This window comes from Egretta garzetta, unplaced genomic scaffold, assembly GCF_000687185.1.
Source record: "Egretta garzetta isolate BGI_Z169 unplaced genomic scaffold, ASM68718v1 scaffold385, whole genome shotgun sequence".
NCBI lineage: Eukaryota > Metazoa > Chordata > Aves > Pelecaniformes > Ardeidae > Egretta > Egretta garzetta.
In genome coordinates this window covers 260,020-275,417 of record NW_009259793.1, presented here as the reverse complement: position 1 = coordinate 275,417, position 15,398 = coordinate 260,020, and the positions used below count along the sequence as shown (strand labels likewise).

At 51.6% G+C, this 15,398-nt stretch overlaps 2 protein-coding genes across 5 annotated transcripts in view; one reads left to right on the top strand and one right to left on the bottom strand.

Moving 5' to 3' along the window:
- LOC104127037 (parathyroid hormone/parathyroid hormone-related peptide receptor) overlaps window positions 1–611 on the bottom strand; it is a 7,684-nt gene extending 7,073 nt beyond the window's left edge. Inside the window, exon 1 of the mRNA XM_009639663.2 lies at window positions 370–611. Coding sequence (XP_009637958.2) covers window positions 370–588 — 219 coding nt within the window. The 5' untranslated portion in view covers window positions 589–611. The remainder of the gene's footprint in view (window positions 1–369) is intronic.
- Window positions 1–15,398, top strand: part of MYL4 (myosin light chain 4) — a 27,078-nt gene that overhangs the window by 4,878 nt on the left and 6,802 nt on the right. For 2 of the 4 annotated variants that reach the window (XM_035895186.1, XM_009639652.2), the window contains exons 3-8: window positions 4,150–4,291; window positions 5,127–5,154; window positions 8,445–8,594; window positions 9,164–9,337; window positions 9,760–9,837; window positions 10,537–10,580. In XM_035895186.1, coding sequence (XP_035751079.1) covers window positions 4,193–4,291; window positions 5,127–5,154; window positions 8,445–8,594; window positions 9,164–9,337; window positions 9,760–9,837; window positions 10,537–10,565 — 558 coding nt within the window. In that variant the 5' untranslated portion in view covers window positions 4,150–4,192 and the 3' untranslated portion in view covers window positions 10,566–10,580. Of the gene's footprint in view, window positions 1–528; window positions 627–919; window positions 1,065–4,149; window positions 4,292–5,126; window positions 5,155–6,721; window positions 7,224–8,444; window positions 8,595–9,163; window positions 9,338–9,759; window positions 9,838–10,536; window positions 10,581–15,398 lie in introns of those variants that run through there. The other 2 variants (XM_035895185.1, XM_035895184.1) reach the window with 2 other exon arrangements.

Below are 15,398 nucleotides of genomic sequence, written 5' to 3'. Positions count from 1 at the left end.
GAGGCTTTGGGAGATGCACTAGCTGCGCCTAGTTCTGCCCTCAATGCATCCCTCCAGCCTCACCTCCACCAACCATAAATCATCCCGCTCTTTCTGTTCCCGCGATGCCTCTGAGGCAGCAAGCCCTGCCCTGGATGCATCCAAGAAATGGAAAAACCATCCCATCACAGTGTCTCCGTGGCTGCTGGAAAGCTTTTAGCAGGAGCAGAAAGGCTCTCCTCTCCCACCTGGCTCCTACCTGGCAGCTCTGCAGAGTGGAACGTGCAGCTCGGGGGGGCACACAGTCCCCAGCCAGAGTGGGCTGCACAACTAGCAATATTTAAAGGCAGGAGAGGGACCGGAGGAGCCCGTGGGGCTACGCAGACTTACCAGAGCCCACGCAGAGCTCAGGAGGCAGCAGCAGAGGAGAGCCGCCGTGATGCCTCCCACAGGGACAGATGCCTCCATGGTCCCACCGTGCCACTCAGATGGGGACCTCAGGGACAGTGAGCTGGAGAAAGCAAAGCCTTCACCTGAGGACAGCTGAATTGCCCTGGCCCGGGGCCGCAGGTGATGGAGAGGGCTGGTGCATGCTGCAGGACAGAGCATCTTCTGGGAGCACCTTTGGTGGTGCGGTCCCCGTCGAGGTGAGGTGGCAGCAGGGGCACAGCCTGTCCCTGGGTGCTCAGGGTGAGTCCCCCGTCCTGGTGGGCACTGTCCCAGCAGTGCTATAGGGAGCCGCTCACAGGCTTACCAGGCAGGGGGGTTTCTCCCCCCACCATGCTTGCTGCTATTCAATCTCTGCGTCTCGCCTGCTTTAAGCAGCTCCTGGGGCGTGTGCAAACAATTCCCATTCAGATGGGGATGGCAGAGGTTTATTGGCTTAGCCCTAGGTGCTAAAATCCTCTTCATTCAAGGCAGATTCCTCTTCTCTTTTCAGAAACTTCTCTCACTGCCTGGTGGCTCATTTTTCAGCTGTCACAGCATCCCCCCACTGCCCCTGCACTGCTCGTTCCCCTCCAGCCCCAGATTGGTCCCGAGGAGCCAAAGGACCTTGAGGAAAAATCCCAGCGAGGTGGCTGGAGGTAGGGAGGCAGAGGATGCAAGCATGTGAGCGTCAGCTTGGCACTGATGCTCCCAGGATGGGATGTCTTTCAAGCAGACGCCAGTTTAACCCTCTTCCTTCTCTTGGGGTTGCGGTGTGTTTTGGGGAGATGTGCCGGGATCAGTCCTCCTCCCCGCTAGGACAAGCACCTCATTGCCTTTGTGCATTTGCTTTGCAAAAAGACTTCACTGCATAGATGCATTTAGCCTTCTGCAGAGGGGAGCAGGCAGGACAGATGGACAGTCCTGACAGCAGGGAGTTTCCACTTTCAGTGGTGCCTCATGCAGCCCATGAATGAGATAAACCAAACAGGCCGGGCTGGTGGGTCAGAGCTGGTCCCACCGCAGCTGAAACCGTCCCCATCAGAGTGATCCCTTGTCACCTGCATCCCCACAGGGAGGCCCTGGGGCTGTCTCCTGTGTTTTGGGATCATGCCGATGCCTGGCTTGAATCTGCCAGCTCAAAGACCTTGTGTCCCTGCAGCAGCCCGGATGTCCCCCTGGGGAAATGGGGGCACAGAGCAGGGAGTCCTTGTTCCCTGGCCAGGTTGTCATTAGTGGGATGAGGCTGAAATTCAAAAGCCCTGTGCCAAACCCTGGGAACAGCAATCTCCCAACCCAGGTCCTCACTCCTAGCCCATGTAATCTGTGGCTGGGTGCAACTTATTGCTGCCTCCAAAGGGCAAAATCCTGCACAGGGTAGAGCCCCTAGAGCCTTCCTCAGCATTTTCCTGGCAGGGCAGCCCATCCTGCTCCCAACCATGAGCTCCCGTAGCTGCTTGGAGGACGCTCAGACTTTTGCTTGGCTCCTGCAGCAAGGGAAGGCATATCAACCAGCTGAGAAAGCAAAGCAAATCCAAATGACAGCACTCATGAGGTGCTGCTGCTCCCTCTGATTAAATCAGACAGGAGAACAAGCCTCCCTGTTGCTTTCCCTGCCACAGCAATCAGGTATAAATCAAGGAGGGATTAGGGGCATCTTGGGCAGCTGCCTGTCTCCCTGGCACAATTTAGCCACCGCCCCAGTCCATTGTGTGGGTGCCAACGCCAGCCCAGCAGCATCGCTCTGCCGAGCAGCATTGTAGCTCCTGCATTTGTTCATCAGGACGTTGTATGGGCATGTAGGACAGGAGAAGGGATAAGCAGTTGAATTGCAGGACTAATGTTTTCTGAAGGCTCTTCTGGGTAGATTTCTGACCCAGAAGCTGCCGGGGAGTGAGGACGGAGTTAAGGTGAGGTTATTTTCGAGTCAGATGAATGCATGGGTGGATGGATGCTGGCTGAGGGGGAGGCAGCAACACTCAGGAGCAATTTTATTCTCACTGCAGGCAAAATCTGATCCAGGCTCTGAGTTTGCAGTTAGCAAAACATCTTGGGTTGTTCATTTTTTTTTTTTGCTAAATTACTTGCTATATTATAGAAAGATCTGGAAAGCAATCATTGCAAACACACCCACCCAGCCCCATCATCTAGGCCCCTCGCCTCCCGAGATCCATGTTAGCAATCATGAGATGATGGCTGACAGAAAATTTCCCAGCAGTTTGCGGCTGCTGCCTCCTCCTGAAAGACCCCTGTAACCTGGCTGGTGACGGCTCAGCCTCCAGCTTGAGCAGCATTTCAGCAGGGAAGAGGCTGGGGTGGGCTCTGGGCACAGGGCTGAGCCAGCCTATTCCCATTATTCCTAGCACTGCAACAGCTCCAAAACAGCAGGATTAGACCTACTGGGTCATGCCAAGCCTGAGCTGCTGTGATACAACGTGACCAGAACCAGCCTGACTTAACCACCTGAAAATACAAATATAACTGCATTTTCTATACCTATGTTTAAATAAAACTTAAATACATACATATATAATGTGTGTACATATATATGTACAAATATAATGGCTCAGACTCCGGCCAGCACCAGGATCTTGTAGCTCTTGCAGCAGGACTAACAGCATCTTGCAGGATCCTGTTCCACCCAGTGGCTTGCAACCATCCCTGCAGACCAATTTAAGCAAGCACTGGCCAGAGAAAAGAGGCCGGGCAGCATCTCCACAGCAGAGAAGATGCTCTCATCTGTTGTAATTAATTTTTGCCCATTTATTTCTGTTACCAGAATACCAGCTCTGGGGATGGGTTTTCCTTCTCCCATGCTCTGTTGCAATCTGGCTATATTTAAGCTGATGGTTTAGGATGTCTCAGCCTAACCCTTGAGCCCCATTTTCTGGGATGCTGAACCTCAATGACTTCTTCTGCCTCACCTGCGGGTCTTCAGATAGTTGTGAGAGGAGGGTGAGAGCAGGAGCATCTCCCACTGGAGCCTGCTCAGTGCCTGGTGAGGAGCTGAAAGCAGACTCTGTTGCCTGCTGTGCCCCACAGGTTTTGGGGATGCATGGGACGAGTGGTGCATGGCTGTGAAAGATCCTGAGCTGATGAATTAAATGCCTGGCCTTAGCCATCGTTTGCATTAGCCTTGATAGCCATTCAGACAGAGGTGAGCATGGCTTCTTGCCTGCAGCGTGGTCTTTTCCAGGGCACAAGCTCAGCCCTGGGGAGAGATTGAGGCAAACGAGACCCTGAGCACGAGGCCAGGGGTAATGTGCAGAGAGAACTGAGCTCCTTTGAAGCAGCACTTCATAAACCCTGGTCTTAAAAAAGGCTCTGCAGCATCCACCCTTGCAGGCCTGCCTAAAAACAGACATGCTTTTCCCGTGGGTATCGCATCAGGTTTATCAGCCATCGTGTTGCTATTTTCTTGCCAGGCACCCAGGGCCATTCGCGTTTAGGTTTTCAGTGATCGTTTTGCAAGCAGCCCCCATGCAGCCCACCCGGTGCAGGTGCTGGAGGGGGAGATGTCCCCCCTTTTGTGGCTGGGGGGCGGCTGGTGGCTTTGCTGCACCGGGAGCTGATGACAATGGGCAATTGTCAAGTTGGGGCCCTTCTCATTTGAGTTTTCTTCCTTTTATAGTAAGTAGCAGTTGCTCCAGCAGCTGGCCTGCCCCTCTGGGGTGAGGACAGGGCTCCTTATATAAGGGAAGGAGCAGACTTTCCCATTCATTCCTCTGTTCGGTTGCTTTGCAGGGCAACAGGACTCATCCCTGCACCTTTGGAAAGACTCAGCGTGATGCCGCTCAAGAAACCTGACCCAAAGAAGGAAGCAGCAAAACCAGCCCCAGCCCTGGAGCCACCCAGAGAGCCTGCCTTTGATCCCAAGAGTGTGAAGGTGAGTGAGGAATGAAGTCACTGTCTTTCTTTGTGCCGGTCATCTGCCAGGCACAGGCGATGCAATGCGCCACACAAAAGGCATTTGCCAGGCTGAGAGCCAGGGCTGGAAGGGGTAAATTATCAGATTGCATTGATGCAGCAGGCTGGGAGTGATGCACTCCTCACTGGGGGGATGTTTCAATCTTCCCCCGTTCAGCCCTGCACAGCACTCACCCAAGGCACACTGCTGCCCAGAGCTCTGGCTGTGGAGTCAAATGCCCCACAGCTCCTGGCTGAGATACCATGTTAGGGCCCCAGCAGCATTAAAAAGCTTTTCTGCCACCCACTGTCTCCAACCTAAAGTATTTTGCCGCCTGTGTTGTCTCCTCCACATGAGAGCATCTTTTATCCAAGTTGCTACAATGGGAGCTCACTTTTTCCATGATTCCCAGGGATACTGTTACATTTTTAAGCCAGAGATGTGGCAGGAGAGTTGTTAATAGCAGGCTCAGCACGGAGGCTGTTTAATCACTTGAACTAGGGATGAAGCCTTGAAATAACATCCTTTCCATCCAAAACAGTCCTCACTGTGGTCCGAGCATCCCTGCTGCCTGCCCACCCCTTGCCCACTGCACTGCTGCCAGATGCGCTTTTCAGGGGGATCTCGGCTCCACAGCGAGGGCAGGAGCGCGCTCAAGGCATGGCACGGCTGGACACGGCATGGATACAGGGCCCCCCACCAAGCAGGCTGTGGAGCCTGGGGAGGGAGATGTTCAAACACAGGGGAGAACCCCTTTGTTAGCCCTGGCAGTAACACAGCCCTCATGCCCAGCTCTGTTCTCTTCTCCCAACAGATTGAGTTCACTGCAGAGCAGATCGAAGGTAAGTGCAGATTCACCTCCTCCCAGAGATGGCATTAGAAATGGTGAGACCTTCCTCCAGGTAGTTTTTCACAGCAGACATGACAGCCAAGGCCCCACACATCAAATCCCCTCCTGGGGGGAAGCCCAGGAGGATCTGGGTACCCCATTCCCCCCAACATGCTGTTCATCCTCCAGGATGGGCTCATGAGGTTCCCTAGCAGGTAGAAGGGATATATGAAATCGGGAAGTCATGTCCCCGACCAGCATCGGACTGATAAGGAAATGGAGAAGAGCGCTGGTGAAAAGGGAGGAGGCAGGAGAAGAGATGGAGACGGAAGCAATGCTGGAAGGGAGTAGGAGCCAGCGCAGGGATTTAGCTGAGACTGCAATGCCGGGCTGTTGAGAGCATTGAATGGATCCTGGCTCCTTGCTCTGCACTGAGGGTGCCCCAGTTGAAGAGGCTAATCCCAGCTTCAGAGCCTGGCAGGGAAAAGATTTTTCCATTCATGGTGAGAGATGCAGCCTGGTTCAAAGTCTGGGATTCGCATGGGAGGAGCAGCCTCTGGTGATGCAGGGACAGCCCCATGCCAAGGGGCTGAACTGGGATTGGGATTTCTCATCTCTCCATGGGCAGTTTTAATGCCTCTATGTGGACTAGGGAAGGGATAAGATCTGAGTGCAGATCCTGGTGGGAATACTGGAAGGACGAAATGCGGTATCCTGCAGGCCCCCAAACCAGCTTGTGAAAGGAGAAAAGAGAGCCGGTGGAAATGTGAGCAAGTTAAAATGTAAAGATCATAGAATCATAGAATCACAGAATGTTTTGGGTTGGAAGGGACCCCTAGAGGTCATCTAGTCCAACCCCCCTGCAGTGAGCAGGGACACCGCTAACTAGATCAGGTTGCTCACAGCCCCGTCCAACCTGGCCTTGAATGCTTCCAGGGATGGGGCCTCCACCACCTCTCTGGGCAACCTGTTCCAGGGTTTCACCACCCTCATTGTAAAGAATTTCTTCCTTATATCCAGTCTAAACCTACCCTGGTTTAGTTTGAAACCATTACCCCTTGTCTTGTCACAGCTGGCCCTACTAAAAAGATTTTCCCCGTCTTTCCTGTAGGCCCCCTTTATGTACTGAAAGGCCGTAATCAGGTCTCCCCGCAGCCTGCTCTTCTCCAGGCTGAACAAGCCCAACTCCCTCAGCCTGTCCTCATAGGAGAGGTGCTCCAGCCCCCGGATCATTTTTGTGGCCCTCCTCTGGACCCGCATTTGGATTATTCTGCAGTGACATCCCAGAGCATGTGACGTGCTCCTGTGGCTCCAGGTAGTCGGGAGTGGACATCATTGAGTGCCCTCGTAGCAGTGCCTCTTGACCCAGGGACTTGCAGGTGGTGATGTCCCTCCCTGGGTCCCCCCTGGAGCCAGACGGAGGGAACTCACCTGCAGAGATGGAGCCATTGTGAGGTCAAGTGGGATAACAGCAGCGCTCTGGGGTGCTGGGGGGAAACGTGGACAGGACTACAGGGACACAGCATGGATGTTGTGGGGACAGCTGCAGGGGATAGTGAGGATCAGCAGAAGATATAAAAATGCCATGGGGACAGCTGCAGGGGATAGTGAGGATCAGCAGAAGATATAAAAATGCCAAGTAGAAAATGGAGCAAACCCAGAGCCCTGGCAAGGATTCCCACCAAACCCAAGGCAATACCTACCAGACCATGACATCTCCACATGGAGACTGTGATTGTCTCATCCCACCCAACAGCAGGAAGAGCAGCAGCTCTGCTTTGAGCGAGCTATTGCTGGACATTATGAAGAAGATGGACCAGAACTTGGAATTCATTAGCACCATGGGCAAGAAACTCACAGCTCTGAGCATTCACATGAACAGGCTGGAAAGGCTGATTACCCACTTGGGCCAGTCAACTGCTCAGGTGGACTCACTGGCCTGGAGGCAGCAGGATGAAATCCAGAAGTGTGTGGAGCATCTGCTGCAGGAAAACCACCATCTCGCTGCCTGCATGGAGCAGGTGGAGAGGCAGGTGCCACCCACCAGCCTCGGGGTCCTTGGCTTGCCTGCAGAGGAGGAGGGTAAGGACTTGGGGGGGGGGGCTCCTGGGGGACTGCTTTCCCACATTTTGCAGCTCAACACCAGTGAGGAGCCTGTTGTAGTGGAGAAGATCTTCTGGGTTGAAACGAGGCAAAGACCAGGCTCTGAGCAGCCGCAGGAGTATGCTTGTCCTTGTAGCCAACATTGGAATTAAAGAGAGAATCCAGCAGCAGGTCAGGAAGCTGAAAAGCATCATACACCGAAGGAAAAAGATCCTTAATTGTTCCTAATTTAGGCCTCCTTCCTCCAGATAAAATGTAATGCTTAATGGCATGATAGTTTATGGACACGGGCTTGAAAATCAATCTCCCATGTCCTTCTAAGCAGGGTTGGCTTGACACGTGGTCTGCAAGGCTGGGGTGGACATGGTCACCCATCCCCAGTGCCACCCTTCCACAGCAATGCTGTGTTGTGTCTGCCTGCCTGGGGGGTGCCAGCAGAGTGGACAGGGTGTTGCAGGTGTCCTGGGAGTGCAGTGGAACAGTCATGGGGTCCTCAGGAGGCCTGAGCTGAAAAGGGGAAGAGCATCAACACATACAAGTATCTTAAGGGTGGATTTCATGAGGATGGAGCCAGACTCTTTGCAGTGGTGCCCAGCGACAGGACAAGGGGCAATGGGCACAAACTGAAACATAAGAGGTTTCAATTGAATATGAGGAAAAAATTCTTTACTTTGAGGGTGACAGAGCACTGGAACAGGCTGCCCAGGGGGGCTGTGGAGTCTCCTTCTCTGGAGATATTCAAAGCCCGCCTGGACGATGTCCTGTGCAACATGCTCTAGGTGAACCTGCTTTAGCAGGAGGGTTGGACTAGATGATCTCCCGAGGTCCCTTCCAACCCTTGACATTCTGTGATTCTGTGAAAGGGGTTGTTCTGCAGCAGAAACAGCAGCCTGCACCTGCTGCCAGTGCTGCCAGCGCAAGGTGGTGCAGGAATTCCAGCAAGATTCACCCAACCAGCTCCGCATGGGTGGCAAAACCTGCTCGAGAAGCTGAGCGACTCACTGACGGAGTCTGGCAAGCTTCGGTGGCTCATTGCGCAAGCTAGTGCAGGGCTGCCTGCCCTGGGCAGCAGCAATGGGTGCAGAGGGCACCTGCCACACGTGTCCATTCCTTCCTTGCCTGCCAGGCAGGACTCGCTCCCCGTGGGGTGGGAAATGGGACCAGCATGGCAGAGGACATCGAAGCTCTTCTTCTCTGCAGAGTTCAAAGAAGCCTTCGGCCTGTTTGACCGGACACCCACAGGAGCCATGCAGATCACTTACGCACAGTGTGGGGATGTCCTACGGGCGCTCGGTCACAACCCCACCAACGCAGAGGTCCTGAAGGTGCTGGGCAAGACCAAACCAGAAGGTGACAGCAAACTGGGGCAGCAGGGACAGGGTGGGACAAGTAATCCCTGTGCTCCATGGCAGCAAATCAAGGATTACATTCCCTGTAGGAACAGTCCTGCAAGATGAAGGAATTGGGAAGGAAATAATGCAGAGAGGCTTCATTCCTGCAAAATTCTTTCACTCCCCCTCCCTCCCTTTACATGGCTGACATAAGGGATAGGCTGTCCTCAGCTGGGGATGGTGGCAACTGATGCTTAGCAGACCATATCTTGAGCTGGTGCAAACTGGTGTAACCTGACCGGTCCTAGCGCAGCTGCATTGCCTTGGTGGCAGAGGACCTACCTACTGGTTCTAATTTTTGGCTGATATCAGCAGTCTGTGTGCAGTCCCCAGATGTTAATACTTTACTCCATATGTGCATCTTTCCACCTCAAGTATAGTATACTAATAGTCCCATCACTTTGTGGGGTTTCTTCCCTGTACTCAGATGGAAATGAGACTGGGAAGATTAAGCCGGAGGTCCTCAGAGGCTGACTTCAGCCTAATGAAGTTAATCTCTGACCCCCCATCTCCTTCCTCCCCTTCCAGAAATGAACACAAAGATGCTGGACTTTGAGACCTTCCTCCCCATCCTGCAGCACTTCACCCGGAACAAGGAGCAGGGCACCTACGAGGATTTTGTGGAAGGGCTGCGTGTCTTCGACAAGGAGGGCAACGGCATGGTGATGGGGGCTGAGCTGCGCCATGTACTGGTCACTCTGGGTACGGGCTGGCCCTGGGGAGGGGAGCAGGACACAAAGCCACCCCTAAGCTCTTTCTGGGCAAATGGCTTGGGTTAGTTTGCTGGTCTCACACGTTGGAGAGACCCTTTTTATTCTGCTGCTTGTAGGCTTTTGTAGGAGTGAATGGCTCCTGAATATGTGGCCTTCTCCATCTTATGCCACAGCTTCATGCATGATCCAGGTGAGATGGAGAGTTCATAAAATACTCAACCACCAGACAACCATTGCAGCTTGGTCCTCTCTCCACAATCTCCCACCAGCATTCCCCAGTCTGTAGAGGTGCACAGCTCCTTTTTAATCCCCTTCTCCTTCCTCTGGTGGTTTTGGCTCTCTGGAGGAAGGACAGGAGGGTTCTGGTGGGCTAAGAACCCTTTCCCTCACCTCTCCATCCTCCTCCTCCAGGGGAGAAGATGACGGAAAGCGAGGTGGAGCAGCTCATGGCAGGGCAAGAAGATGCCAATGGATGTATCAACTATGAAGGTAGGAGCAAGAGATGCCCACTGGGGCTGTCTCAGACATGGTCATCTTGTCTTAGGGTGTAAAATGTGTCCTCTGTGAGAACATTGGTGGTCGCTGAGAGGGAGGTGTGGATGACCCTCCAAAACTTCTCTCTGAGGAGAGCTGTGAGACATGTCAGCTGGGGTGGGAACAAGGTGGTTATGCCAGTGATTTCCAGTAAAAGCAGCTGCAGACAGCACGTTTCCAAGGGTTTCAGGACTGGTTTGTCCCCAGTTTTGGCATTAGTTTTTCTGTAAGCTATCAAAAAATAAACAAAGCCAGCATCTTTCACAGCTGAGGCTAGTTGGGAACATTTGGAGATCCAGCCCACTCATGGCTCCAAGAGGGTGAAAACCTGGCATAGGGGATGATTAAATGTGTGAAACCCTAAAATTGGAGAGCATTGAGGAAAAGAGGGCACCCATTTCCCTTGGCCTTAGAAAACTGGGGATAGTGGTACCAGCTTGTCTCAAAGAGGGGTTTGCTATCACTCTAACCAGGCTTGGAATCGCATGTGAAAGGTGGGACCAGAAAGAGAAATCTCAGTCCTGGCAGAGCACATTCCCTTAGTCCCTGGGGTGCCCTGGGCTGGGGGTACCCCTCACTGCCTCCCTGCCTGCCCCACCACAGCTTACAGCATGCTTTGACCTCTCATGCTTTCATTTCTCATTTCCTCCTCAGCTTTTGTCAAGCACATCATGTCTGGCTGAAAGAAGAAACTTCAGGTGAGTTTATCAGGGTCTCCTGCTGCTTACTCTGCAATTGGAAATCCTGCATATAACAGCCATGAGCAGAGGAACCAAAACCCAAACCCTACAAGCAACCCTGCAGTGGACTAATGCCATGGGAATAATCCCAGCTCTGAAAGCACAAAAAGCTGCATTCATGGCAACAAACCTCACTTGTAGCTCATGCCATTTAACATTTATCAGAACAGCATCAGCCCTGTGACTGTCAGTCATGGTCTGGTTAATTGCGTTGATTCTCTGCTTGGAAAGAAAGAGGTTGGTGTGGTTTATGGCAGTACGTTTTCTAACACCCCAGGAGCTCAGGTGGTCATTAAACAACAGCCGGTGGAAATAAATATTTAAAAACTTGCAGCAGTTAATTACTTGATGCTAAGAAAATACGAAATACTTAGCAAGGAAATTTCTATACTACTGTGCTAATAGTTAAGAAATATCAACATTCCCATTAACATTAGAAAGAATAGGGAAAACGTACCATTGATGCTTGTTAAGCTTTTTGTGTTCCTCTAAGTCTGCCTGAGGAAAACGGAGAAATGGGTTTCTTTTAGGATGAACTATCCCTCAGAAATCTATTCAATTTAAAAGAAAATCAAAATCACTAAGAGCTGGCTCGAGTCTCCCCTGCCAGTTTCTTATGGCTTCATTATCTCACTCACTCACTTAAACAGTTTTCCCCTCAGCTGTGTGAAAGGCAACAGGCAAAAAAAAAAAAAAAAACACCCAACAAAAAAAACCCTTCAGATACTGCTAAATACAGAAATTAAACATTTTTTTAAAAATCTCGTCTTTTTTGCGCTCTACAAATCCCTTTAAACATCAGAAGGTTAAAATGTTGGCAGATAGAAGTCTGAACTTTGAACGTTCAGCATCCTAGGTGGCAAATGCTGCCAGGGAGATATAATTCTGCACAAAAGTATTTGCATCAAACACTGTTTTTTTAATGGTGTGGAATTGTAGCTATTGACATTTTGGATTCATCTGAGAAGGAGCATTCTTGTCTCAAAGATTCATTGAGTTAAGCCCTCTCATGCTTGTCTCCCAGGCTCTTGGAAATGTTTGAACCCACCTGAGCACCACAAACAGCAAGATTCCTCCATCCATGTCCTTTTCTCCCTGGATGTCGCACATCTGCAGAGATTCTTTGCATGAGCTACCATGAAGAGGTGGCCTTCACACGTCTGTGCCTAAGCCTCAGTATACAATGAGACATCTGCAACTTGGTTTTAAACTTTAAGTTATTCTTTTCAGGTTTTCCATTTGACATTTAGCTCATTAAATTGTGTTCCTTACTCTCTTAAATGGTATCTGCTTTGGCTTTGAAATACTCATTGAAGCGGTAGATGGAGGAGAACCTTCGGTCTCCAACAGCAGTTGTTGATGGCAGGATGATCCCACAGTGAGGGGAAAAGGCAAGCCTTATCACCGCTAGATGTGAGGGAGGAGTTCAGACTTGGGGGTGAGGGTCTTTGTTCATCACCCCACCCTCAGTGTGGGGCCAGGAGCTGGGCTGCAGTCTAGCCATGTCTTGCTGATGGAGGTAGGTAGGCCCGGAGCAAAGTAAGCACGAGGGACATGTTGCGTCAAACAGGACCCCTGTTCTTGGGAGGTTTCCAGCCTACAACATACTGCCCCATGAACATTCCCTCCACGTCCAGGCTGAACTGCACCATGGAGCAAAGAGGGACCTGCTCGGCCCTGCTACTGTCCCTGTCACAGGAGAGACCAGCGGGCATCTCTCTTTCATCAACACGCTGCCTGTCCCAGCCAAAAAAGGGCAGAGGCCCTTTAAAAAACCAAAAACATCTGAGAAAATATTAAAACCATTCTTCATTCTGTATCATTGACAGGTCCAAAAGTCTAGTTTTGAAGGGTGGTTTCCAGGAAGTTGAATCCCGATGAATCAGCAAGGGAGAAGGAAAACAGGAAAGCAATTGGTATTTCTGGGCCAGGTCGCACCTCATGGCACAGGATGGTGGGTCACTGGAGCGCAGATAGTCTCCTGCCTGGGATGGAGCCCAGCCAGGGCAGGGCTCCCTGGACAGTTCCTCTCCAGGCAGATGGTGTGTTCGCAGCCAGAAACTGCCCGGGGCGGGGGGGGAGGGGGATGCAGTGCAAGCTGGTGGCTCTCTCCCTCTTCCTACCTGCACAAAAGTTATCATAGCATCATTAGAAGTGGTGAATAATTCATGACAGATAAATCAGCCCTCCCATCAGCAGAACACCTGGGAGCAGAAAATGCTTTTCTTTGATTTGTTCCTTATTCCAATGTTCTCACTCCGTGACTTTGACTAGAAATTGAAGGCGTTTTACTCCAACGTGGTTGACTTCAGCTGCCACTTGCTCATTTCTGTGCAGTGACTGAGTAACAGCTGCTTTCAATTCCCACTGCTTGATTCAAATGCTCATAAAAAGCAACATAAGCTGACTAGATTTTTAGCTTCTGTCTGTGGTATTGCTACAGCTTCCATTAGGGAGAATCTGGGCATCTTGTATCTTTAATGCACTACCTGTGTTTTTTTAACCTGTTAAAGAACCGTGGTGACAGGGTGAGAAAGGATGCTGCTTGCTACACACTCACTCCAGGGTCACGTTTGCCCTTGCCACCACTGTGGCATTGGCTCCTGCAGAGGAGGCTGCTGTTGCAGAGAGGAACCAAGCAGAGGAGAGGCAGGGGACCTGCCTGAACTTGCAGAGGAAATCCATAGCAGAGGCTCGGGGCCCTGCTAGCTGTGATATTCCTGCCCTGGCAAGCCAAGAGGCTGCATTCTCGCTCCTATACGCAGAATACAAGCCTTGTATTTGAGCCCCCAGCTTCAGTGCAGACAGGAATGACGCTGTAAATTAAAACCAAAGAGACTCCTGCAAAGAGACAGACAGAAAGAGCGCAGTAGAAAATGATGGAGAGAACTAGAGAAAAATGTGGAGGCTGTGAAATCCAGCCTTTGAAGCACCCTTGGGGTTACAAGCCAGCCATGCTTCCCTTTGGGGACCTGTTCTGTCTCTTTAGGATAAAGCAGAGCTGATTTGTACCAAAGCAGGTTGGAATGATGCACTTGAACAGGCACAGTATATACCACTGTATCTCTATAGCTATATACCTCTACATGCGCCTTCACGCCCTGCCTCCTCGTCCTCTGGGAAAGCTGAGGATCCCGGGGAGGAGACAGTTTTAGTCCCATGGACATTTATAAAAAGCATCTGTGGACACCCATGAGTGACCGCCACATGCAGACCTGCATTTCAGGTCTGGAGGAACCTCTGTAAGTCGTGATGTCCCAAGACAATAGCCAACACTGTCCTTTTATAGTTCAGACACTTTACTTGCAGTCCAGGAGACTCTGAGGAAAGGTAAAAATAACCCCCCCCACTCTAAGGAGGGCCTTTGGCTGTGTCTCCTCAGGCTGTGATAAAACAGAGAGACTCATACCAAAGATGGTCTGAATGTCAGGAGAGTTAGCACTGAGCCCTGTGAAATGGAAGAGACAGATGGAGCCAGCTTTCATCCTGAGGAGTTATCAGCAGTACAGGGCAGGGCAGTGAGATCGGGATGAGGACGATGAGTATGAACTGTGCTCCTTGAAAGGTTCCCTCTGACCCCCAGACCATATGCACATATCACCATCATCACCATCAGCATGTGAGGCCAAAGGCCTTTAGGGAAGGCAGACACTTCACTGTATCATGTTGTGCTCACCCTTCATGCTCGGCAAAATGACTAGGGTCGACCTGAGAGCAAGCCAGATATCCATCCCTGGGGGAAAGCACTGCTCCATGACCCATTTTGTTATTTGTCTCAGGCCAGGGACTGAAGAAAGCTTTGCCTTTCCATGCCAACCTGCTCACACCCTGAAAGCAAACACCTGCAGATTTACTAGAGCAATAACAAACTTGTAAATACGCTTTTCAAAAATGTGGAGAAAGATGTGTAAACAGAGTGGGGAAGCAGGCAGGCCAAGCCCTCCTACTCTGCATGCAACTTTTCAGCTTAAGCACCACGCACACAACTTTTCTTCTCACATAAAGACGCAGCCCCTGCTCCCACATGTGGTCTACAGTGCTCAGCAGCACATCAGGCAGTGCCAGGATCTGTCCTTCAGGGGGCTGAGTGCAAGTGCAAAAAAAGGTGTTGGAAGGAGGAGAGAGCATAGAGTCTATGTGCATAGGTGTGCACGCATGTGCTGGGCGTAGTGTTATGCGGTTGTTGTATTACAGCAAGCCTATGGAGGGGTTTGGAGGACGGCCTCAGCTGGTTGCAGATGGCTATTAATAAGTCAGTATTTTTAATAAACTGGAGTTTAGTTGTGCATCTTTATTCCATCCTTTTGGGAAAGGAAGAGAGCTCTGTGCTAGGAGACATCAGACAAAGGAGCACCTGCAAATAGATTTAAGTTCTAATTGTCAAATTACCCCCCTTGCCCTGGTACCCCAATCTGCCTCCTCTTACTCCTGGCTGTCTTAGCTGTACCTGCCTGGGGAGAGCTGGCAGGACACAACCTCAGGACTCCCCTGTCAGTGATGGGGGCAGGACCTGTGCCATGCTGACCCCCGAGACAAGGGAACCACCAGCCAGAGCCCAGCACCAGGGGCCGGTCGACACAGCACAGAAAAGCCCCCAGTTATGGCGGGAGGGAGACGGCAGTCCGGCACTGGGCGGGATGCCTGGCGTTCCTGACAGGCCGCTGCAGCCGGGACAACCCAGAGCCCCGTTTTTTGGTACAATGTGCAAGTTTCTAACCTTGCATGGGTGCAAAGGCGCTTTGAGGGACGAGCCCTAGGCCCCGGGGGGGGGTTCCA